The sequence below is a fragment of the Thamnophis sirtalis genome, unplaced genomic scaffold (assembly GCF_051295495.1).
Source record: "Thamnophis sirtalis isolate CommonGarterSnake01/CBP01778 unplaced genomic scaffold, rThaSir2_p1.2 scaffold_1, whole genome shotgun sequence".
Classification (NCBI taxonomy): Eukaryota; Metazoa; Chordata; class Lepidosauria; order Squamata; family Natricidae; genus Thamnophis; species Thamnophis sirtalis.
Window position 1 is genome coordinate 47,071,485 of NW_028261381.1, and position 26,169 is coordinate 47,097,653.

General features: G+C 38.7%; 1 protein-coding gene across 1 annotated transcript; it reads left to right on the top strand.

The window, feature by feature from the left end:
- Window positions 1-309: 309 nt before the first annotated feature.
- On the top strand, window positions 310-19,266 carry DDX18 (DEAD-box helicase 18). The gene is made up of 14 exons (XM_087711328.1): window positions 310-522; window positions 2,133-2,312; window positions 4,103-4,258; window positions 5,158-5,293; window positions 5,550-5,650; window positions 7,258-7,457; window positions 7,539-7,653; window positions 8,417-8,556; window positions 8,968-9,129; window positions 12,723-12,875; window positions 13,765-13,878; window positions 14,965-15,021; window positions 17,372-17,549; window positions 18,443-19,266. The coding sequence occupies exons 1-14, from the start codon at window positions 372-374 to the stop codon at window positions 18,586-18,588; spliced, it is 1,989 nt and encodes a 662-aa protein (XP_087567454.1). The 5' UTR covers window positions 310-371; the 3' UTR covers window positions 18,589-19,266.
- Window positions 19,267-26,169: the final 6,903 nt, after the last annotated feature.

The window sequence follows — 26,169 nt, forward strand, 5'->3', positions numbered from 1 at the left end:
TTGCTCAACCTCACTTGGGCTCCAAACATATTTTCACAGGCAGGCAGGCAGGCAAACAGGCAGATATCTTGGATGGAGACATAGGGAATTTGTTCATACAAACGCCCTTTACAAGCCCATTGTATTTTGCACCATGCTTATATTTTATACTTGATTTAAACACCGCGCCTTCCGAAATATGTGTTTGAAAACACATTGCAAAGAGAGGATCAATCATACCTCCAAGCCTCTAGGAGTCGCTACACGGGAGCCTTTGGCCGTGAGGCCGTGTTGGAACATCTCCGGCTGTCATTTCCGATTACGTCCTCTTTTTTTCCTTCCTTCTTTCCTCTGGCGCACGTGTCCTCTCCGGTCTTCGCTCTTGCGGAAGGATGGCGGCGAATACCGGGAAGCTTCCGATGCGGCTTCTGCGCAAGAAACTGGAAAAGCGCAACCGCAAGATCCGTCAGCGCAATTTGGCCCAGCAAGGAGCCGCCGATCCAAGCCTGGCTGTGGGAGCATCGCCTGCGGGAGAAACTCTGGGTAAGGTCATTATCATCACCATCACCACCGTCTCTTTCTTTCCATTTAGTCCCAGTCTTCCCCATCCCCGGGTATGGAAGGAAGCCGGTGGCATGATTGAAATGGCATGTTTTTTTCAGGGAAGACTCGACTGCCTCTTACACAGAAAGAATAGAATAGAATTCTTTATTGGCCAAGTGTGATTGGACACACAAGTCTTTGGTGCATATGCTCTCAGTGTACATAAAAAGACATGAAAAGATACATTTGTCAAGAATCATAAAGAAGGGGCTCCCGGATTGCGGGTTAGTCATAATATCAGAATTAGCCACCTTGGGTTAAGTGTGCTTCTCAGCAACGTTTGACGGTGTAGATGCAAACCCACCCTATCGATCGTTTGCAAAGACGTTGCCTGGATGGGGGAAGGGGTGGTATGTTTACATGACATAAAGAAACCTTGTGGATAATTTTACTTGGGAAAGGAAGGCCAGCTCATGCATGGATGATGGAGTTTTGATACAGGAGTTCAGTTCAAATTACTAAAAGTTTATGACGTACCAGTAGCACTTAGACTTTACAGCCCTCTCTAAGCAGTTTACAGAGTCAGCATATTGGCCCCAAACAATCTGGGTCCTCATGCCATCTAGGCACAAAAATCTGATCTACTGAGGGTAGTCGCAGTAATAGAGTGGTCAATGCCTGGCACTACCTGACTCTGTTATATCCCCAAACCCCATAATTTTAATCTTAGACTTTAATCTTTTGACCTCCCCCCCAACACTTAAGAGGTCTGTAAGGGGCGTGCATAACTGCACCAAAGTGCCTACTGTCTTCATTTATTCATACCCATTTGCTGTGTTCATATTTATGTTTATACTTATACCTGTTGTCTTTTGCATGTTTGTTTGACTAACTAAATAAATAAATAAAATAAGCCAAATTTGCACTACATAAGGGTCCGTGGAATTCACCAGGGGCTAGACTGGGGTCTGTATAGGAGTGCAGTGTCTTCAGACTGATGACATGACACATTTGCCCCATCCTGGGGATTAGCCTGCTCATTTCCTACATTTGAATTGGGTTGAACCTGGGGCAGCTTCCTTGTGAAGAAAGGTTGCAATATTAGGGCTTTTTAGTCTACGCAAGAGACGAATGAGTGATGTGTACAAAATTATGGATTATGTGGGTAAAGTGGACAAAGAGAAGCTGTTTTCCTCTTCCCAAAATGTTAAAACCGGAGATGACCCAATGAAATGGAATCCTAAAAGAATCGTGATCAACAAAGGGTATATTTTTATACGTATATTACTAACCTAAGAATTTACTACCATGAGATATGGTGCTATCCAGCAGCTTGACTGGCCACTATGAGAATAGCCTGCTGGATCAGATGAGACAAGAGTGTGATCCAGCAAGGTCTTTTTTAGTGGCCAAAACTGAAGTGGTAATAATATTCAATTCAATAAATGCTTTAGCAAGTATGATAGAATACAAAGTTTTAATTGATATTCTTATGTAAACTGTGTATAGTATATTCATTGATCCTTGTTGCCTGAATGAGATTTCCAGATATATTTTTGGCACTTAACGCTGAGCGCAGCTACAATTGATCTTTTTGTTTATGCCATTAGAAAATGCAGTGGAGAATGTCTCAGAAGTTTCCAACATTTCAGAAACAGCAATGAAAGACCACAAAATGACAGAGGGGGACTTACCTGATGTAACAAAAGCTGAGAAACCTGACGGTAGACAACCTGGGATGAAGAAGAAGAAGAAAAAGAAAAGGAAAATTGAAAATTGTGCAGAAAATGGTATGATAGCTCTTATTTTTGCTTCTTTTTAAATGAGTGTTATTTTATTGTCTTGGTTCTTGTTCTCCCCATGATAGCATTGCTGTAGTCTTTTTATTAATGTATTTCATTTTAAAATTATAATACATAGACATGAACGTACCAAACACAAAAGCTACAACAGTTGATGCTGTTTAGCTTAGTAGGTACAGGAAGACATAATTCAGGTATAGTTAATCATTCATGGCATTGAAGACAAAAAAGGATTTCTTCTTTTCTGATGATACTGGATTGATGTTCAATATCATCCACTGTAATGGAAAGCAGGGAAATTTAAGACCAGCAGAAAGAAAGACTTTTGTTTGATACTGCATAGGTATAGTGAAATTTGCAGCCAACAGTTGTAATGGCAACCCATTAGGTTGGTTTTAAAAGACAAATGGATAGATTCATGGAGTATCATACTATTACTGGATGCTAATACTGCTGCCTGCTGGATCATGAACAGCATCCCTTAAATATTGGTTGCTAGGATGTGATAATGAAAAGGGACTATAAGTAATCCTCAGATTACGACCACAATTGAACCTGTAATTTTTGTTGCTAAGTGAAACATTGGTTACGTGAGTTTGTCCCATTTTATGACTTTTCTTGCCACCATTGTTAAGTGAATCATTGCATTTGTTAAGTCAGTAGCACAGTTGTTAAGTGGATCTGACTTCCCTATTGATTCTGCTTGTCAGAAGGTCGCAAAAGCTAATCACATGACCCTTTAACCATCATAAATATGAGCAGGTTGCCAACCATTGGGATTTTGATCATGTGACCAAGGGGATGCTGCAGCGACTGTAAGTGTAAAAACCAGTCTTAAGTAAATTTTTTTAGTGCCATTGTAACTTTGAATGGTCATTAAATGAACTGTTGTAAGTCGAGGACTACCTGTATTCCTTTCATATCAGAATCTGGTTGCCACTGTGGGTCACAAAATACTGGATTAGATCCATTAGAGCTCTTTCACAGTAACAATGCATACTGATATTCAATAGTAATGAAACAAATGCTATGCCCTCAGCTCTACAATAGGTTGAAGTAGATCATTCATAAGGAACAGCTATATTAGCTTTCCTAAATAAAATGGAATCTGTAAGCTTATGTGAAAGAATCTCTCATTTTTCTTGTCCTTCCATTTCTAGCTGGTGAAATGTTTCATAAAATGGACATTTGATCTGATTGGATTCAACAACACAAAACTTAAGTTCCTTTCAAACTGCTATCATCTTGTTTTTTCAATTCCATTCTTTTCCATTTCCAGAATGGAAGCTTTATGTTGTACAGTGTTTACTTGTTTATTTCATGGCTGCTTAGAGGGGTATATGGTAGCGGTATAAGGAAACAAAACTTTTATGTCTATAAAAAAAATTAAAAATCTACATTTTGAATGGATTTCACTTTCAATGGAGAGAATAGTATAGCATAGAATAGAATAGAATAACTTTATTGTCACTTTGAATGTACACTAATTGTCATACATTAAAATGAAATTACATTGCATACAGTTCTCGAAGAGTCTCCACCTCTAATACAAATATAAACATGACAAGATTAATAATTACAAACATACATACAGAATTATGCATGTACCAGAATTATGCATATATTACTGTATATGGCGCGGAGAAACAACACAGACTATTTTGGATGTATACATGAACATGGCAAGAGAGATAAATCTTGCTAGTTTACCAAGAGATTACTGCTTCATCTTCAGATAATTATTGATAATGAAAATTGGTTTTGTGATATGTATGCAGGTGGTAAAAAAGCAAAAAATGAGGAAGAAGATCTTAAAACACAAGGGGCTTTACCTGGGAATCTCGAAGAAGAAGAAGAAGAAAATGCTGAGGGTCTGACTGAAGAAGAAGCGTCCGATGATGCTGATGGACCTGTCTTGCCTCTGGGTTTAACAGGCGAGTTTTCTGAATTCTGTTTCTCAGATTTTGTATGTTGACATATCCCCATTACATCATAAATGCATGAAATAAGTCTTTTCAAACACAATGGAATTTAGAAATAGATAGGAATGGTATGCAGGATACTGAACCTGGAATCTCTTTATTTTTATTGAGCTTAGAGGCAAAGCCTTTGGTCTTGGTTAAATACTTATTCATTTTAAATGTTAGTTCACTGGCTTGTACTAAGAACATCCTTTCGTACTGTTTAGAATATTAACATTAAGAAAAAATGTAGTGATTAACAACTTTGAGTACTTTCTTGTGCTAGATGATGGGCTGTAACCTAAACAAATAAATATGAACTCAATGGATTTCAAGGATGATTTAAATAAATGTAGGAATATTTATTGAAAAAACTATGGTGATTTTATTGAGGAATGTGATGTATATGGGAATGCATTGGTGAAAAAAAAATCTAAGCAGTACACATTTTCCAAAATAGATTGGCTAAATTTGGCTCAGCCTTAAGTGGTTTGATGACCTAATATTTCCTTCCATGTTTATCTTCCTGCTTGATGTTTGTTTGTTTGTAAATTTATAAGTTTATTTATTTACAAATAAGCCAAGGTGGTAAAGATATCAAACAAACCTTTCTGCTATTTTCCCTGCAACAACCACCCTATGAGATGGGTAGAACTGAGAAAGAGTCACTGGCCCATAGTCACTCGGATGCTCTTTCATGGTTAAGGTGGGAATCGAACTCATGGTTTCCAGTCTGATGTCTTAACCACTACACCACATTGGCTCTCAATTGTTTTAAACATACTTAAACTCTGTTGTATTTTAATTCAACTACTTTTTATCCAGAGTGATTGATTAGGAGCAATTAAATAAAGCTGACATTGTCTCTTCAGGTGCTTTTGAGGATACGTCCTTTGAGTCTCTTAATGATCTTGTCAGTGAGAACACGTTGAAAGGGATAGCAGACATGGGATTTACACACATGACAGAAATTCAGCATAAAAGTATTAAACCGCTTTTGGAAGGCAGGTAAGAAATGTCATTTTTAAAGAGAAGGGCAAAAGAAATGAATTTCTGTCACAGATGATTGACAGGCAGAAAACTAGTGATTAAAATTGTTGTCTTGGGAGTTATAGTATTCAGTTAATAAGCCTTATTTATTAAGCATTACTTAATTTTAAATTCATATGACGGATGCTACTTTTTAAATAAAAAATGTTAATTTCCAAATCACTTACACATTCCTTTTTTTCTCTTTTCTTTTCGTAATTATTCTACATGGCAGAGATATTTTAGCAGCTGCAAAAACTGGCAGTGGCAAAACTCTTGCATTTCTCATTCCAGCCATAGAACTTATCTACAAGTTAAAATTTATGCCTAGAAATGGTGAGATTTTTTTTCCTTGAAATTTCATTTGAAATCTTAAAGATAAATGTGGTGTAGAAGGGCCAAGTAGTCACTTCCAGGGGGGAAAGAGGTCTCTAATTGGATGGCAATTGACTTCTCTAATTTGGTTGCCCCATCTTGGTGGCATCTGCTGTCTAAAATGAGCAGAGAGGCCTGATGTGTATTACTTTCTTTGACTGAGTGAGTGCAGAAGTATTACCCTCTTCGAAACCTGCCGGAACTGAGAGAGGAAAGGTGATATTGATCTCTTAGCACTGTTCCTGAGATGGCAGAGCAGGGAAATCTGAGCTCCAGATTTGTAGGTAGGCCCATGTTAAAACTTGTTTCTATCTCTGGGGAGATAGCAATTGGGATGTTTGAGAATACAGTATTATTGTATTTTCTATGTCACGGTCAGGTCGCTTCCTGGTCCAAATGCAGTTGACTGGGCCCTTCTCCTCTGCAGGGCTTGACTCATTCATTTGACCCATCTTAGGCATTTTATGGATCCAAATGATTTTCCTAGGTATTTCCCTGACATGAGTAGAAGTTGAATTTGGCATTTGATCCATCACTGGCAAGAAGCAGTGTCTCAGGCCCCTGACAAAATTGCTCCTGACTGTTTGGCCAGTCTGGGTGATCCCTTGGTTAATGGAAGATGGGAGGTGAAGTGGCAGAAGCAATGCCTGATATACAAATGGGGGGCAATGAAGACTAAATCTGACTAAGCACAGCTAATATGCCCAGGTTTGGGCCAACTCTGTGGCAATATGAGAGGCAAAGTGTACGTAATTCTCTCTTGTTGTGTCAGCAAGTTATCACCCAGAAGCCCATCTCTCCTAATTTTCTTTGAATAAAGTGTGTCTTGTAGAATTACCAACTGGCCACTCTGACCAATTAGCTGGGCTGAATCCCAGGAGAGTTGATTTTCCATAGTTGGTGTAGCCTGGAGTGGCCTCCTATTGGAGGTTCAATTGGTGCCGGCATTGTCTGCTTTCCAGAATTAGTTGACAATGGAACTCTCTTGAAGGACATTTGGTGTATGACATCATCTGTTGTTAGCTGGTTTTGAAATCATTATGGGGTTATATTACAGATAGTCCCCAACGTACAACCCCAATTGAGCCCAAAATTTATATTGTTAAGTGAATTTTGCCCCCATTTTACAAGTTTTCTTGCCACGTTTGTTAACTGAAGTTGTTAAATTAGTAACACTGTTGTTACGTGAATCCGGCTTCACCATTGTTTTTGCTTGTCAGAAGGTTGCAAAGGGGGTGATCACATGACCCTAGGGCACTTTAACCATCACAAATATGAACCAGTTGTCAACCACCCAAATGTGAATCACATGGCCATGGGGTTACTGCAATGGTCATGTGCGTGAAAAATGGCCCTAAGTCACATTTTTCAATGTCATCAAATGGGCACTAAATGAACTGCTGTAAATTGAGGACTACCTGTATTTTTTCTACAGTTTTTTTTTGTTTTTTGCTGCCAAGAGTTTAGATTGTTTAATTACACTAAGATGATAGACAGGCAACAAGATAGGTTTGTCATTATCGATTAGAAACTCTCTAGACATCTCTTATTTCCCTTCTTCATTTTAGGAACCGGTGTCCTCATCCTCTCACCAACTCGAGAACTTGCCATGCAAACTTACGGTGTTCTCAAAGAACTGATGATGCATCATGTCCACACCTATGGCTTGATCATGGGGGGCAGTAATAGATCAGTTGAGGTACAAAAACTTGGAAATGGAATAAACATCATTGTCGCAACTCCAGGCAGGCTTCTGGACCATTTGCAGGTAAAACAGATAGTATTGCATCATGCACTTCCTCTCTTTTGTCCATGTGTGTGGTTGACACCATTGTTGGATGTGTTTCAGAATACTCCAGGATTTTTGTATAAGAACCTGCAGTGTCTGATAATTGATGAAGCTGATAGAATTCTAGAAGTTGGGTTTGAAGAAGAAATGAAACAGATCATAAAGCTTCTACCAAGTAAGTCAGATATTTATGCTGTCTGTATTCTGTGATACTTAAAAATTTATGCAGTAGTCCTGTTTCCACTTTTGTAAATCCTATTTTTTGTGTCTGCTGTACTGATGCCTAAAATTCCCTTTAAGCACTCTACAAGCTATGTAGATCTTAAATTTTTGGTTGATTAATACCTTTTACAGTGCTATATTCATATTTACTAAAGAAAATCCTTCTCCATTCAGTGGACATTACTCCCAATTTAGGATAACTTGAAAAAATTGAGGATGATCCAAATTTAGGATAGCTTGAAAAAATTTAGGGTGGCTTGAAAAAAAACACGTTTATAAAGATTTGAAAGATTTGGATATACCCTGTTTACCTGAAAATAAGACCTTCCCCAGATAATAAGCCCAATCGGGCTTTTGAGTGCATGCGCTAAAATAAGCCCTCCCACAAAAATAAGCCTTCTCTGAAAATCTTGCAACACAGCAGAAGCCATGAGATGACCATGCTTGCCACCTCCTGCTCCTCAAAAGTAATACAGCCTCCCTGAAAATAAGGCCAAGTGCTTATTTTGGGGGTCAAAAGAAAATAAGACCCTGTTTTATTTTCGGGGAAATGCAATGTGTATGTATAACACTGCCATTTTGTTTCTTTTATTTTTTATTGTAAAAGCTTGTGAGGCACTATTTTTTTAAAGGGATTCTAAGGCGTATAATCAGCTGGATTGTTCTAATTTGTTATCTTGTCACAGTATGTTTAATTTCATCCCTTTCCCTGCCAGAGCGTAGGCAAACCATGCTGTTCTCTGCTACACAAACCCGTAAAGTTGAAGATCTGGCAAGGATTTCTCTAAAAAAGGAGCCATTGTATGTTGGGGTTGATGACAATAAAGAGACAGCAACTGTAGAAGGTCTTGAGCAGGTAATTTAAGCACAGATATCTTGGCAAACCATATTGCTCTTAACATTGAATTCAATAGTAATTCTGACATTTAATTCTAATCTTTCTTTGGAATTTTCTTCCTTGGCCCTTTCTTTCCCATTTCGAGATTTGTATCCAAGCACAAGGATATTTTCTCCCCTAACTCTAGCTCTTCACATTCTATTAATTTCTCTTTAAAAATGTTCATGAATTCCTTATCGGGCTTGATAGATAACTGCTGACTATATACTTACATTTCTGAATTTTCACATTCCTTCATTAATAAATTATTGCCTATTGTACAGGTAGTTAAATTAAAACGTATACTTGGATCTTTATTTTGAAGCCATTAGAAATTCGCAGTTTGGGAAGTCATATATTTTAAAAATAATACTCTTCAAACAACTACAGGGATATGTAATATGCCCTTCAGAAAAGAGATTCCTCCTGCTGTTCACTTTCCTGAAGAAGAATCGGAAGAAGAAGTTAATGGTGTTCTTCTCTTCCTGTATGTCCGTGAAGTACCACTATGAACTTCTTAACTACATTGATCTGCCAGTGTTGGCTATTCATGTAAGTATTCGCAATATGAATGAATTGATGTACGCACACCTACAATAGTGTGCAAAAGTCTTAGGCCGCTGTTAGATTTGTTGGAGCAAATGTATAATGACCATATATTTAATGATGTTGTTGCCAGTGGCCAAGCTGAGTCTGGTGGCAGACTCAGACCGTGAGAAGGTTGGGGAGGAACATGGGCCAGTCCTGGAGTCTGGGGAAGCCTCTAATGATGAGTTGGAGGCAGAGAAGGGTCCAGGGCTGTCTTACAATTATCACCTGCCTTCGGAGTTGGAGATCAGTGGGGCAGAAGAACAGCTGGAGCCTGTTCCTGATGTGACCATGCGCAGAGCTGCCAGGAGAAGGGAACAGTTAAGGAACAAGGGCCGACACGGGAGTGAAGGCACAGGTGGATGGTGAATGGCCCCTCCCATAGAGAATAAAGAGGAGCGAAAGGGGAGGGGAGTTTGCAGGAGACAATTAGTTCAACTCATTAGGGTGAAGATCTGTTCCTGACTTCTTGCCAGTAATTGCTGCTACAGTGTGGCATGGAAGATATCGGCCTGGCAGTTCTCCAAGCCTGATAAAGGTCTGTAGTGAAGGAAGACTATTTGCCAATACTTTGCTGGAGAGAAATTCACTTTAACATAAATAAAAGAAGTTTTATGAGGATGAGGAGTCTGCTTCATGATCTTGGGAAGACTGAGATGTCTCAGTCTCCTTATCAGAATACAACCAGAAAATACAGGAAATTTGTATGCAGTATTCAAAAACAGGGCGGGGGATCAAAGCTTCCGTAGGCCAAAGTGATAAGTACAGGTAGTCCTTGTCTTACAACTATTCAAAGTTACAACAGCAGTGAAAAAAGTGATTTATGACCATTGCAGCATGTCTATGGTCCCGTGATTTACATTCAGATGCTTGACAATTGGTTCACGTTATTGATGACGGTTGCAGCGTCCCGGGGTCATTTTATCCACTTTTGTGACCTTTTGACAAGCAAAGTCAATGGGGAAGCCAGATTCACTTAACAACTGCACTGATTCGCTTCACAAATGTGGCAAGAAAAGCCATCAAAGGAGACGAAACCCACTTAACCAATTTTTCACTTAGCAACATAAATTCTGGCTCAATTGTGATTGTATGTCGAGGACTACCTGTATGTAATGTGACTTCCTCATACAGCTGAACATCAGCAAACACCCGGTATAAACCGAAATGGGGAACCCTCCATACTGTCATCCTTTAACAGCTTGTGCATCCTACTATTTCATGCCAAAGTGACTGCTGTGCATAAAAAAAATTACACCAGTTTTGTGCAAGACCTGCTTGGCCATTACATACACTACTTGTGTATGTTATATGAGTGTAATTCATTGGAAGTTTGCTAATAAGACCAACCTTCAATCGCATCGTTCCAGTCAAAATGCCAGAGATTACAGAATTTGACAGACATAAGATCATGCTTTTACATCAGCAAGGCCACTCTCAGAGGGAAATCAACAAACAACTGGATATTCAAGATATGTGGTATTCGAAAAATAATTACAGATGTGGTCAGTAAAACTTTGCTACAACAACAAATCTAATGGTGTTTTAAGACTTTTGCATGCTATACTGTATATTAGAGTAATTCAGCATCTGGATTATAATCCAGAGCTTCTCATTTCTAAAATGCTTCTCTTACATTGGATTGGATTCAGAGTTTTCCACACCACCAGGATACCTTTTATTTGCTAATTTCGTATATGACACTTGGTGCTGTGTTTTCCCCATTTTCCAGAACAGATTTTCAGGCTACTGCATAGCTGAGGAGGGTAACTGAAATAAATATCTTCCATTGAATCAAAAGCCCCGTCTTCTGATGGAAGGGACTCTGTAGATATTCTCAGTCAGCCAGATCATGGTTGTCTCAAAAGTGCTTTTTCAGGGGGCAACTGGGAGGGGGGGGGTGTCTTCTCTTTTTATCTTTTGAAGACGTTTCACTTCTCATCCAAGAAGCTTCTTCAGCTCTGGCAGGTCAGTGGGGAATGGAACGATTTGTATTCCAGTGTCCTGTCAGAGCTGAAGAAGCTTCTTGGATGAAAAGCAAAACTTCTTCAAAAGAAAAACAAAAACAAAATACAACAAAGTCCAGTTGCCTCCTGAAAAAGCACCTTTGGGATGGAAAGGACTGTTTATGTATATACATAAACAGTTTATATAAATAAACTTAAATACATAAATACAAATACATAAATACGTTTCAGTGGTGGGATTCAGCCAGTTCGCACATATTCGGGAGAACCAGTTGGTAACTTTCTAAGAAGTTCAGAAAACCGATAGTTAGAAGAAATCTCCTTTTGTTTTTTTCCACTTTACAGGGCTAATCCTGTAAGGAAGGCAGGAAGGAAACATTCTGGTGTTGTTTCTAGCCTAATCTTTATTGACCTGCTTACAGAAATTGCCTCGCCGGTTAACCCTTATTACATTGTAACAGCTAAGGCGAAGTGTCCATCGACCTGAGTGATCTTGAGTTGGCCACACCCACCCAGTCACATGACCACCGAGCCCCACCTACCCAAATGGTCATTAGGGCAGAGAATCGGTTATTAAATTATTTGAATCCCACCACTGGACTGTTTCTTTTCCAGAAAACCTTTGTGACCTCCAGCCCTTTCATTGTAGTAACTTTATAAAGCACTTGAACCATCTGACGGTCAACTAATTTTCCAATTTTATTTCTGACTAGCTAAGTGTCAATGTTGACTGATTTGTGTTCTTAGATTTATGAGAGTTTTAGGGCATTTTAAATCCAGAGGCTTTCCTTCTGCTCCTGTGTTGCAGTGAAGATCCACTTTTGTGCCTTAGTTGGGTGTCTCAAACTGTCTTTCAAGCTTGAATAATGCAGGCTGCTTTGAGGTTATTGCAAATAGCAAGTGGCCTTTATGAAGGTTGGGGTGCATAACAACAGTGTCAGATTCTCAGCAAGATTTCAGCAGCGGAGTCATAAATTAACCTTTAAATGCCATTTAGAGCATCTTTCTCTTAAAGCTGTCTTTAAAGTGCTTATCTGAAAAACAGGGTTCTGTCAGCAAGGTTGAAGTTGTTTGTTAGAATAGTGTTTGCTGTCAGCAAACTAGTTTAAGTGGCTCCAGTTGGTATATGACATTTGCTTCTACTGCACCATGTGAAGAAGAATGGAAACATCCATTGATTCCATACGTATTAGCATAAAAAGAAAAAAAATGATTTTTGTTTGCACTTTTTTAGTTTCCTAAATGAACTCTAAGCCATTTTTATGGAAATCTAGGTATTACCTCTGTGGAAGGAATTACAAATATGGTAAAAGAAAGACTGCTAATATACCTTAGAGGTGTGTAAAATGTGGTTTTGCCCTTTTCTCAGACAAGAACTTGGACATTTTGGGTTGATCCCCCCGCCCCCGCTTTAAAACAAACCAAAGCACAAAATTACCACAACAGAACAATGGGAGTTTGTTGTCTTACTCAACCAGTAAATCTCATTAGCAACCTTTTCCTGTTGCCATTGGTTGGTATGGCAGTTTTAGTTATTATTTTTTTTCAGTTGCTTACCACTTCCTTATTTTGCATGTCTTTTTTTCCTAGGGCAAACAGAAACAGACTAAACGCACAACCACATTTTTCCAGTTCTGCAATGCGGATTCTGGAATACTCTTATGCACAGATGTCGCTGCTCGCGGGCTGGACATTCCAGAGGTTGACTGGATAGTTCAATATGACCCACCAGATGACCCAAAGGTATTGCATATTCTCAAAAGCCGTATACTTTAAATATGCATTAATGCAACTTTTACGTGTGATATTAAAATTGGAAATTAGAGTAGTCTGGGATAGTTTATTTTTAATTAATTCCAGCAAAGCTGAATTTAACATGTTCCTATTTTTATGTATTTATTTTATTTATTACTTGGGTATCCCATTTGTATCTTGGACACACTGTTTTAGCTTTGTAAATGACTTCAGTGTTGGTCTAAGGCAGTGGTGGGTTCTGAATCCCGTTGCAACCGGTACGCTGCAACGGGGCTGGGTGTCCACCATGTGCACACACGCAGCGCGCACATGCGTACCCACCACCCACAACGCTCCAGCTGCTCGGAGCGTCACACAGGCTCCGTGTGCGAATGCCCCAATTGGCTCAAATAGAGGTAAGCAGAGCAGGTGGGCCCTCCGGCGCATCATTCCAGAACGGTACCTGGTGCTCCCAGTAGGTACCGGTATGCCCATACCGGGGTGTACCGGTCATATCCCACCACTGCTCCAAGGATTGAGCCATTGTACTGGGTGGCTGGATAGGCAGCTATGTGGGTAAGTGGCACTGTCTTTAAGGAAAACAAGAGAATGAACTCATATTAGTGATAGGTTCTAGGATGCTAGAGTGCCTTAGCCAACTCCTGAATTTAGCTATTGTTGAAACAAATGCTGCCAATCAAAAATAATACCATCAAAATGAGTCTGCTGATTTAAAACCTCCAGGCTGTTTGCTTTATTAGTATGCAATTTATAAAGTATATTAAATACAAATAGGGGACTTGATAAATTGGCATGATCTTCCGTGCTATGCTTTCATGATTATCAACATGAAACCAAAATGTTAGTTAATACTCTTATTAATTCCCACTAATAAAAGGAATATATTCATCGTGTTGGGAGAACAGCCCGTGGAATCAATGGAAGGGGACATGCCCTGCTCATTTTAAGGCCAGAAGAACTGGGATTCCTGCGTTACCTCAAGCAAGCCAGGGTAAGTTTCTATGGAGTACTGTAGCATTGTACTGGTAGCTGCAGTGATTAGTCTCCCCCCCCCCCCCAGTAATATGAGTCTCTTCATGTTTAATATTTAATAATATAATTTCACTAGAAGTTCAAGGCAGTTGGAATAGCAGAACTGTGTAATATGGAATATAAAAGAATGGAGCAGTTTTAATCCAAATTACCTTAGAATAAGAAGTTGTACTAATTGGATGCTGTGGTTGTGAATTCAGGTTTCATATGGTTGCTAGTATCTAGGACAAAGAGGACTAGCTATCTATAACATCAAAATGGCCATCTTCTGTCTTTTTTAAAAACAGAAACCTCCCTCTATTCAGTACCCTGAATGGGACAATAGTACTGGGGAGGGAAATTAGTGCTTCACTTGTTGAGAATGAGCTGCAGACATTCATGTAAGCTTGTTTTCTCATTCTAAGACAGTTTGCAGGGACATTAAAATATGGAAATGGCACAGAGGTCCTGGAAGAATTGGCATAATTGTCCAGTGATGGATTGGACGTACAATCAAAAATGGCCACGGTTGCTAGCTGTCCTTAGTGGATATTTAAAACTGAGTTTTTTTCTGAAACATTTTCTGGTAGAACTTGGTCGACCGTATAAAACATTTGCTATATAACTTCTTTATGGTACTCTAAATTGGCTAGAATAGGAGAATGAGAATTGCAGGGGGATTGATCTTTGTACAAGCACAATATCGATCCAGTTTGGTTGTGCACTTTGTATTAAAACATGAAGTTTTTTGCAAATGTCTAATGCTTCACATATGAACCTATAAATCAGAGTGATTGGGTTCACACATAGAGCATACCACATCACATTTATTTATTTTTTTAAAAAAATTTGTTGTTGTTATTAAATTTCCTGTCTGAAGGAAGCCATTAGATTTTCAATAGATTAGGAGTTTAAAAAATCTAGTTTAGCGACATGTATACATCCAGCCAATGTTTAGAAGATCTAAGTTTAGATGTGGTGAAATGTATTATATTCTTAATAACTTGTGTAGATATTACATTCACTATATAGAATTTTTGTTGAGAACTTATCTTTATATTTTTAGGTGCCATTAAGTGAATTTGAATTTTCTTGGTCTAAAATTTCTGACATTCAATCTCAGGTAAATATAGACTATACTATGAATATTTTAAAAACAAGCTTTTTTTTCATTTGTATAGCTAATAAAATATTCAAAAGCAGTTCAATGATGCCAAAAACAACAAAAGATTTGTAGTGGTTTTATTTTGCTATTCTTGTGAAATGTAATAGTACAGATCCAAACATCTGATTAAATCGGGCAGTATGAAATTTCTTGTTAGGAATGAATAAGAATTGACTTATTTTCTAAAATTGCCATCTGTGCAGCTTTGACACAAGATGCTTCCTTGGAGGAAGCAAACTATCTCGACCCCTTCCAGTCAGGCTTCAGACCCGGTTACAGCACAGAAACCGCTTTGGTCGCATTGACCGATGATCTCTGGAGGGCCAGAGATGGAGGACATTCCTCCATCCTGGTCCTCCTTGACCTCTCAGCGGCTTTCGATACCATCGACCATGGTATCCTTCTGCGACGACTGCGGGAGGTGGGAGTGGGAGGCACCGTGTTGCGGTGGTTCTCCTCCTACCTCTCGGACAGGTCGCAGTCGGTGTTAGTGGGGGGGCAGAGATCGTCCCCTAGGCCCCTAACTTATGGGGTGCCTCAGGGCTCGGTCCTATCCCCCCTACTATTCAACATCTACATGAAACCGCTGGGAGTGATCATCCGCAGGCACGGGATCAGACACCATCAATATGCGGACGATACTCAACTGTATCTGTCCGCCCCGTGCCAACTCAATGAAGCGGCAGACGTGATGAACCGAGGCCTTGAAGCCGTTATGGACTGGATGAGGGTTAACAAGCTTGTGCTCAACCCAGAAAAGACCGAGTGGCTGTTGTGTTTCCCTCCCAAAGATTCCACCAATATTCCATCTCTCAGGCTGGGGGGTCAAATTCTATACCCCTCAGAGAGGGTTCGCAACTTGGGAGTCCTCCTGGATCCACAGCTATTGTTTGACCACCACTTGACGGCTGTGACCAGGGGGGCATTTGCCCAGGTTCGCCTGGTGCGCCAGTTGCGACCCTACCTGAATCGGGAGGCTCTCACAACAGTCACCCGGGCCCTTGTGACCTCTAGGCTGGAATACTGCAATGTGCTCTACATGGGGCTGCCCTTGAAGAGCATCCGGCGACTTCAGCTAGTACAGAACGCGGCCGCGCGAGTGATTGTGGGTGCACCTCGGTTCACCCACATAACACCTATCCTCCGCGAACTGCGCTGGCTACCTGTCGAGCTCCGGATGCGCTTCAAGGTGTTATTAGTCACCCATAAAGCCCTCCATGGTAGTGGATCTGGATACTTGAGAGACCGCCTTCTGCCAATTACCTCCCTGCGACCAATAAGATCACATAGATTAGGCCTCCTCCGTATTCCATCGGCCAGCCAATGCCGGCTGGCAACTACAAGGAGGAGGGCCTTCTCAGTAGTAGCCCCGACCCTTTGGAACGAGCTCCCCGTGGAGATTCGTACCCTCTCCACCGTCCAGGCCTTCCGCACAGCCCTTAAGAACTGGCTAGCCCGTCAGGCCTGGGGACAAGGATAGCCGCCCCTCCCGAATGATGAATGTATGTTGTTTACTATTTTATTATATGTTCTTATGTCAATGTCTGTATTTCCCCCTCCCTGGTTTTATGTGAGCCGCCCTGAGTCCCCTCAGGGAAAAAGGGCGGCCTACAAATATTAATAAATCTCTAAATCTCTAATACCCAAATTATGTCCTCTGGATGTAAGAAGTGAGCCTTAAACACGAATGTATGTATAAGCATTTGGATTTGTGATATATTTTTTTAGAACAATTCTCAGGGATGCAGATTGGTATAGGAGGGATAGATGGAGAGCAAGGCCAATTCTAATTATATTTTTAAAAAGTTCACTTCTAAGATGTTGCATGTACTCATGGAGAAGAATCAAGTTGTGGCAATAAATTGTGATTGTTTTAGTAAGTGTGAAAGATTGAGATGAGAATGTTTAAATTCAAGGAACTAAAGTAAGTTGCTTTATAGTAAGATGGTTGCAATTATCTGTGATGGCTTAAGAGTGTTCTGCAGAATTTTAGGCAAGAATTTCTCCAGCCTCATCTATCTGGAAGTTGCTCGCAAGCAAATCAAGTACTTTATGTTTGAGGAGTGGTCTTTTCCTAACTATGATCTTGGTATACTGGTAGTAGCTACTCTGATATTTGAAATAATAACAAAAATATTCTATATCCATAAAGACACAAGATATGTTTCGGTACCATGAATTTTAGAGTGGAGTGTAATGCAAACATGCATGTTTTTCTGTTTGGGTAAATGTTACCTTCCTATAAATTGTTCATGACTATGAAGTAAAAAATACAGTTCTTTATGCCTCTTTATTTATAAATTTTCAGCTGGAAAAATTGATTGAGAAGAACTACTTCCTCCACAAATCAGCCCAAGAAGCATACAAAGCCTATATAAGAGCTTATGATTCCCACTCTTTGAAGCAGATCTACAATGTCCATAACTTGGATTTGATCAAGGTTGCTTTGTCCTTTGGCTTTAAGGTCCCACCATTTGTAGATCTCAGTATCCTTTCACTACAAGTTAAATTACTTTTCCTCCCTCGTTCTCTCTGTTTCCATTTTTTCCCCTCACTCAATAATGTGCTTGCTTGAGCGGCTTGGTAGCAATTGTTGATGTTAATAAATCATTTAAAAGTTAGTGAGGTACTAGTAAACTGTAAGATTTTTTCCCTATCCCGGTTAGATGTGAGGAAAAACAAGCTTTAGATGCACACTTACTCATTTGTGTCATAAAGATAATATCATTTGTTGTGATGCTTGACTGCTGTTATTGTAGAGATCTTACATGTTAACTACTGTATTTTTGTACCTGTTGTGGGCAGGGACTGCTTAGACATCTAATAACCTTTGATATAAGCTGACAGTCAATGATGGGAGCAAAAATCCAATGTATCTGGAAAGTGCCATAGTTAAGGAAAGCTGGTCTTGAATCAACTACTTCTTTGTCCTCTTTTGAACCACTAATGTGTTGCCAGCAAACTAATGTTGTGCTTAAGTGAAAGACTTGTCACTTGTGTTTGACAGGCCTGTCAAACTGGCGGCCTGTGGGCCAGATGCGTCACATGCAGGCTACACCCACCCTGGCTCCACAAAGGCAAAAAACACCAATGCATCATGATATGTCATGTGACACAATCAAGTTTGACACCCATGCTCTAGAAGTTCATTTCGACATTTAATGATGGTACCAAAATTAACTGTCTGTAGGAAAACCAGTGGGAAAACTAAGACCAATAATAAGCAGCCAAGTCTATCTATAGGTAGGAATGAATTGCAAATATATTGTAGAAATTAAGAGCACCTTCCACTTTTGGTGACATGTTTTTTAAACTCTTAGCTTTTATCCAGTGCACTTTTTTTTTTTTTGGAGCCTATGTTCCTTAACATACTCTTCAGATGTAAACAGTAGCCATGGAAAGAGACTGCAAAAAAGAGGTGGAGGAGGCGGCTTTGGCTACCAGAAGGCAAAGAATGTTCAGAAATCCAAAATCTTCAAGCATATTAACAAGAAAAAATCCGACAACAGACAATTTTCCCGCTGAATTGCTTTATTCCGTGTTGACAGAAATGGCCGTATTACTTTTCAACCAATGTACAATCTTATTCATTTGGGGACAGAATTATATTTACAGATTGTATATACAGATTTCAAATTAAAGCTCAATATTTCAACATGATCTGGTCCATTCTAATCATCATCTTAATGTGGAAGAATCCTGTATGTTGTTTCCCCAGCTGTTCCATGAATAGTTGTACAATGGGATCTAATCCTGTACTCCAGATGATATAAGCTAATTCATAGCTTCTTTGCAGTGCAGGTACCAGTGTAATCAAAGCTTTCTGGTTGCCTAGAAATCTCCCAAAAGCAGATCTCATGATCACAGTGTATAGTATATTATTTGGTTCTTTTTACTTTTCTTCTACAAACTGTTTGAAATATTGGGCATATTCTGGAATTTGACTATAAACTATGTAGTGGTTTTTAAAACATGATTTTTCTACTGTAAAGATTTTTATTGGGATGATCTTCTAAGTCAAAGTTTGGCTACTAGGATTATACTTACACCTGAAACGTTTTGTCTTCTTAGATCTAGTGATGCCTTCAGAATGATGTTTTGTAAATAGTAAAGGAAGTTTGAAGCAGAAAGGACTATTATTTTGCAATTATATAAAAATCATACGTTGAAAATCATAAAATAAATACATTGGGAAAGCTTGTACTTTGTGTGAGTTAAATGGTTACAATCAGAAAGATAGCAAATGTTGATTTAGCATCTGGGCTACGCATTCAAAGTTACCAGTTCTGATTTGTAAGTGCTTTCTTAAATCTCTTATACATGCTTCCACTTCTGTTGAAAATGCATTTATATCTTGCTTACATACCTGGCTTATTTGGAAGAATTTGCCTTTTGAAATTGCTGCCATAGCACAACACTGGTAAGCTGGCGGTCATGCTTAAAGGAAGAGCTGTTTATATGAGTTGCTGGGAATTTGGCACAATAGCAATTTAATATTATATTATTTAATAATATATTATTATGAGTAATATATAGTTAGATTCATAGACTAAGATTATGGGACTAAAATGATTCAAAGATCTAAGAATTATTAAAATGGTGTTTTAAGAACAGGGGCAGTTTCAATCCAGGTTTTTGTCTTAATATTTCATATATTTTTTTCCTATTTCCAATCCTCAATCCTAGCATCACCCAGAATAGCAAGGTCAATGAACCAGATTTTCTTCTTTCCAGTTACTGCTCTACAATTATGCCTATGTGTTTGGATCTTAAAAGTCCCATAAGATCTTAACCCACTCATTTTCCAAAACCTTCTCACCTTGATGGCCCAAGTAATTTTTACTACATTCAAATCCAAACCTCTGGCAATTTCCAATGAATAATTTTAGCCAAGCAGTCATATTACTGCTTATTGTCAGTTTGTGAAATTTTTATTACTATTTAAGAACTATAGCAATAGCAGTTAGACTTATATACTGCTTCATAGAGCTTTCAGTCCTCTCTAAGCGGTTTACAATGTCAGCATATTGCCCCCAACAATCCGGGTCCTCATTTTACCCACCTCGGAAGGATGGAAGGCTGAGTCAACCTTGAACCGGTGAGATTTGAACAGCCAAACTGCAGAACTGCAGTCAGCTGAAGTAGCCTGCAGTGCTGCATTTAACCACTGCGCCACCTCGGCTCTATAAGAACTGCATGTAAAGCTTCACTATTTTCTATTTTAATAACGTGACTTCTCCTAGATCAGGGGTGTCAAACTCATGGGCCTAATGCGTCACATGCTAGCCATGCCCATTCCCGGTTTAGCAAAGGGAAAAAGTTGTGATGCGTCACATGGCAATAATGTGTCATTGCATGTTTTACACCCCTGTCCTAGATGCAACGTCCTGTTGACTCTTTTTTTCTCCCGCATCTAATTGTGTAGATGTAGTATGAAGGTGTGGGCAGGTGGTGAGTGTTTTCTTTCTTCCAAGAAAAAAAATATCTGGATTAATAATATGAATCTGCATCTTGAAGATGTGTAAACTTCATATCTTCAATCCAGGGAATTCTGGGAGTTGAAGTCCACACTTCTTCAAATTGCCACGGTTGAGAAATAATGATCTAATGTATACAATAGTGTACAAATAGAAGACTTGTCTTTTGTGCATTACTTTTAGCTTTATAGGAACCTATAAACAATGATAAACATTAACTGGAAAACTAAAGTTTCCTGTGCACTTTTCCTGTTATCAATCTTAAGGTTACTTAATAGACTATACTATTCCCACACTCAAGGCTTGTCTCATAAAGATGAAAGATGCTTTGAACACTAACCCTGTGTTTCTTGAGGAATTGTCTCCCATTCAGAGAACCTTGACAACAAAATTGGACTTTGTAAGCCAGTTAAAAGCAGGGGATTAAAATAGGATCACGTGGAAATTTTTAAAATAAGAATTGCCTTGCTGTGGTTCCCAATAGTGATAAATCTGGTACAATCCAAGCCTATTCACTTGAAATGTCACATGCAGTCATTAAAAAGCTGTTGCAATCAAGATGAAATGGTACAGATAGATGATATATCGACTGCATGGTGTGACGATTTCATAAATTAGATAACTCTAGTTTCATAATAGCAGCTAGACAAAACAACTACCAACTAGAGTTGTTCCACTATATATGCTACCTTGCTTTTCAAATAAGTAAATTGCACAAGGAAAGAATTGTGAAGATCAATTCTGAAATCTAAAATATATTTTTTGGGGGTAGAGGAAGATAATTTTGGCACTCACCTACAAAAAGGGTCCGTTATTTCGTTGTATTTAAGTACAATGACAATAAAGATAATACGTATACTTATTGTATGGGAGATACCTTTCTCTATGTATGTGAATAATTCAGCCACATAAGTTACTTACAATGTGAAAAGCTGCTGTCTGAAGTATTTCATATTTCAGCTTTTATTAAGTAGGGCATCCACCACAGCACATAGATGATCTGAATGTTTTCATCAGAGGCTGTAACAATAGCAAATTGTTTTGCTCATGAAACTTCTGCAGCCTGCTTTATTCCCAAGCTTCAGCTGTCAATATTAACCAATACACTGGGAGAAAGAAAACTTCATTTTTTTTTTACACTTTTCCACAAGATAATGCTTCTACATTTGTAACAAGATGGTTTTAAATATTCCTCGCCCATATCATTAAAGAGCTGAAAAACTATTATAAGATTGCTTTTATATAGCAGAGGAATGCAAGCCTTTTCCCTTGTTAATTATTTTAGACATCGTCTTTCTATAATCTTATTTTTTACACTAACCTCTGATACAGGCTTTACGCTCACTCACTTGCTCGCTCACAAACACACATTTTGGTGATAAACTCACAATTTTTTTGTAGGAAAATTCTCATTTTTAACATTTCTGTACAGAGATGCTATCTCTATGCTTTCTGCTTTATCTTAGCAAACATGGTTTCCAATGAAGCAGTGTTTGCTTTGTACTCTTCCTCATTCAGATTATTCTAACTCAGAAACAAAAGAAATGATAAAAGGTTAAAGAGTTGATTGTACTGGTTGTCAAAGCACTGCGTTTCTTGGGACAAGATAGAAACAGGAAATGTTTCTACTCATAACTGCAGTTATCATGAAGAAAAAATGAACGTTTAAAAAAAAAATCAATGCATAGTAATAGTTGCAAACTTAAATGTGAATTACGATTAGCCTCCCATGTTTTTTACAATTTTACTAGGTAAGAAGAAAATCCACATCTCTGAATTTTTGTTATAAGTTAAAGGTTCCCCTTGCAAATATGTGCTAGTCGTTCCCAACTCTAGGGGGTGGTGCTCATTTTCGTTTCAAAGCCGAAGAGCCAGCGCTGTCCAAAGATGTCTCTGTGGTCATGTGGCCAGCATGATTCAATGCCAAAGGCGCACAGAATGCTGATACTTTCCCACAAAAGGTGGTTCCTATTTTTCTACTTGCATTTTATATGCTTTCAAACTGCTAGGTTGGCAGAAGCTGGGACAAGTAACGGGAGCTCACTCCATTACGTGGAGGTAAGGATTCAAACCATAGAACTGCCAACCTTTCTGATCCACAAGCTCAACATCTCAGCCATTGAGCCACCGCCCCCCCCCCTTTTTTTTTTGCATACTCCCATTTAAAGGGAAAATGCTTTCCTTTTTATATATATTATGAAAATATAGAAATAATTTAACTTAATCTAAGCCTGTCTTCTTTTACTCCAAATTATAGCTTGCCCTTGAGGGAATGGAAGGTTATTATTGCAGCATGATTAAATACAAAATAAAAACAGTTTCCCTCACCCTCCCAAAAAAACATTGGAATAGTGTTTGACAAGTAAAAAAATGGATCTTAAGGTGTGAAGTAACTCCCTTACTCCTTAGGGAAAACCATCAATGGAGGAGGAAAGTTGACTTCCTCATCGATAGCAATTATTTCTGTCCACCCTTGTGCACCCTCTAAAGCTAACTATACAAACAATTTGGTGGTAATGCCATCGTTCTGCATCTTACAGGCTCCACTAATTGTCTCACAGATATTAAAGACCACCTTATCAAACCATTGTTTTTCAAACAGCCAATTTGATGATTAGTTCTAAATAAGTTGGTGTCCAAAGGGAAGGCTCACTAATGCAGTGTTGAACCTAGAGAGCCCACATATGTATTTTCAATAGGATAGAGACAAACTCTTTAAAAAAAAAACCCAAGAGCCACGAAGTGCTGAATATGGGCTTGAGGAGCACTCAGTCATCCTGAAGCTACAAAAGGAATTTTGGACTCATAATTGAATGCATTTGACAAGTATTAAGTTATTGGAAGTTGGCGAAACTTTTATTGAGGAGAGCATTCCAAAGGATATCCAATATTTTTGAGAGCTTTATCTTTGTTATTAAGAAGCTAAACTATATTTTCAATAAAAAAAATTTTTTTCATCTAAGCCTATTTGTTCACCAATAAAGTTCAGTTTGTTCATTCCATGTTTATCCAAATAGTAACAGAATTGTGAAAGCTTTGTCCTGAAAAAAAAATTGACCAGTTCTGGATATCCTAGTCTGGTCATAATGACTAATCACATTGTCATTATGTACATTATGTATATGGGTGTGAAGATTATTTCTTAAAATATAATTATATAATTATAAATATATATAATATATAAATATATAAAAATATAATTAACTAATAGAGCAGCAATTACCTATCCTGATCTTCAGTCTTTGCTTCAGGTATCCTGAATGGAATCTATCAGAATGGTATACAGGTGGTCCTCAAGTTATGAACACAATTGAACCCAAAATTTATGTCACTAAGTGAAATATTTGTTAAGTGAGTTTTACAACCTTTCTTTCCACCATTGTTAAGTGAATCACTGCAATTGTTAACTTAGTTGTTAAATGAATTTGGCTTCCCCATTGACTTTGCTTGTCAGAAGGTTGCAAAAGCTAATCATGTGACCCCGAGACATTGTAGCCATCATACAAATGAGTCAGTGGACAAACGTCTCAATTTTAATCATGTGACCATGATTGTGTGAAAAACGGACATATGTCACTTTTTTCAGTGATGTAATTTAGAACAGTCACTAAATGAACCATTGTAAGTCAAGGACTGCCTGTAATCTACCTTCCTTTAAGCTATCAGAACAGAGATATAGATGACACATTATGTCATTTCCCCATGTATGGGGTTTCATATGACTTCCATCACCAACTGATCATGTTTATAGTAGAGGCGAGGACAATGATTGCTAACCTTTTTTGGATAGCATGCCAAAAGCGGGGGGAATTCAGGGAGGTCATGCATGGGTGTGCCTACACCCATAATGCTATGTGCGCGATCCCCCCACATGCATGCGTGTGACCAGCACAACCACCCTGCTTTTGGCGTGCTTTTTTTGCCCTCCCCAGGCTCCAGAGGCTTTCTAGGAGCCTGGGGAGGGCAAAGACAGCCTCCCCTCACAAAGGCTTCAGGAGGCTTCCCTGAAGGCTCCGGAGAGCAAAAAATGGTCCCGCGAGCAAACCAAAAGTGACTTCTGTTCGTTTCAGAACTTCCGGTTAGCCCATAGGTCTGGTTTTTCGTGCTCCGGAGGCTTCAAGGAAGCCTCCAGAGGGCGAAAAACAGCCTTAAAAGAAAGCTGAAGTCAGCTGGCCAGTGCGCACATGCACACTAGAGCTGACAGGGCAACACCTCACATGCCCTAACAAATGGTTCTGTGTGCCACCTATGGCACGCGTGTCATAGATTTGCCATCACGGGGCTAGGAAAAAAGTAATGAGCATTTTTGGCAGTATTTATGCAACCTCACTTTCAAGTACAAATGGTCCTTGACTTACGATCACAATTGAGCCTATCATTTCTGTTAAGTGAGACATATTAGTTTTGCCTTGTTTTACAACCTTTCTTGCCATAGCCGTTAAGTGAATCACTGCAGTTGATAAGTTACTAACCCAGTTGTTAAGAGAATCTGGCTTCCCCATTGACTTGGCTTGTCAGAAGGTTGCAAAAGGTGATCACATGACCTTGGGACACAGCAACTGTCGTAAGCACGAACCAGTTGCCAGAATCTGAATTTTGATCACATGACCATGGGGATGCTGCAACGGTCCTGAGTGTCAAAAACAGTCATAAGTCACTTTTGTCAGTGCTGTTGTAACTTTGAATGGTCACTAAATGAACTGTTGAGGACTACCTGTACAAGCATCTTCAGATTTTACTGGGGAATTAAAACTAAGCTTATAAGAGACAACTATTGTATGTATCCTAGGCAAAAAGCAGTTAAGACTATTACATGTTAGAGGGATTAAATATTTAAAAAGCAATAGTATGTCAATGCTTTATCTTTTTGGAAAAGATATTGGTTCAGCACCATAACTCGAGTCTTTAGCACAGTACAATGCATTTCATTTTCATTCACATTCATTTTGAAAAGAAGTAAACCCATAAAAAGCTTGAATGCAGAAATAAATGATGAATGGTTGGCTTCACCACCACTCAGCATGGCTCCAAGAATGATTGCTGGAGGCAACTTTACAATGGGAAATCTGTAAAGCAAACACCTTTGCTTTTTGCATTTGAAGAACTTTTCAGTAATAAACATGTATTACTACAGTACATAAACATGTATTGCTGTTTCAGCTATCACCATCTGGTGGATGTCTGGATTTGTGAAGATAACTTGAATAACCAATAAATATATCTAAAGGAATCCACATTTAATAAGGGAATTGTAATTTACATTTACAGAGTTTTTTTGAAGAATATGAAGCACTAAAAGTTGTATTTATAATTGGTATTATTTTTCTGGTATTTCAGACCTTTTGAGTAACTGTTGTACTGACAAGTGATGCCTCAAATCATTTTAGTTTGATACAGAAATTAGGCTTATAGAAATGAGCTAATAGATTGTTCCCTGTTTTAATTTCCCAGCCACATCAACAGTGGCAACACATAGTGAACCTTGGATATTCTAAAAAATTTAAACAGGATCTCATCCATAGAATCCTGGAGCTAAGAAAAAACATCTCAGAAGATAACTGGAAAACTATTTCTCTGTCAAGACATAAAACATCATGGACATGTTTCAATGAATCACTGAGTCAAACTC

Coding starts and splice junctions, on each gene's coding strand:
- DDX18 (XM_087711328.1), top strand. CDS start 372: ATGGCGGCGAATACCGGGAAGCTTCCGATGCGGCTTCTGCGCAAGAAA. Junction 2,313..4,102: donor TGAAAATTGTGCAGAAAATG/GTATGATAGCTC, acceptor ATATGTATGCAG/GTGGTAAAAAAGCAAAAAAT. Junction 17,550..18,442: donor CCCACCATTTGTAGATCTCA/GTATCCTTTCAC, acceptor CATACTCTTCAG/ATGTAAACAGTAGCCATGGA.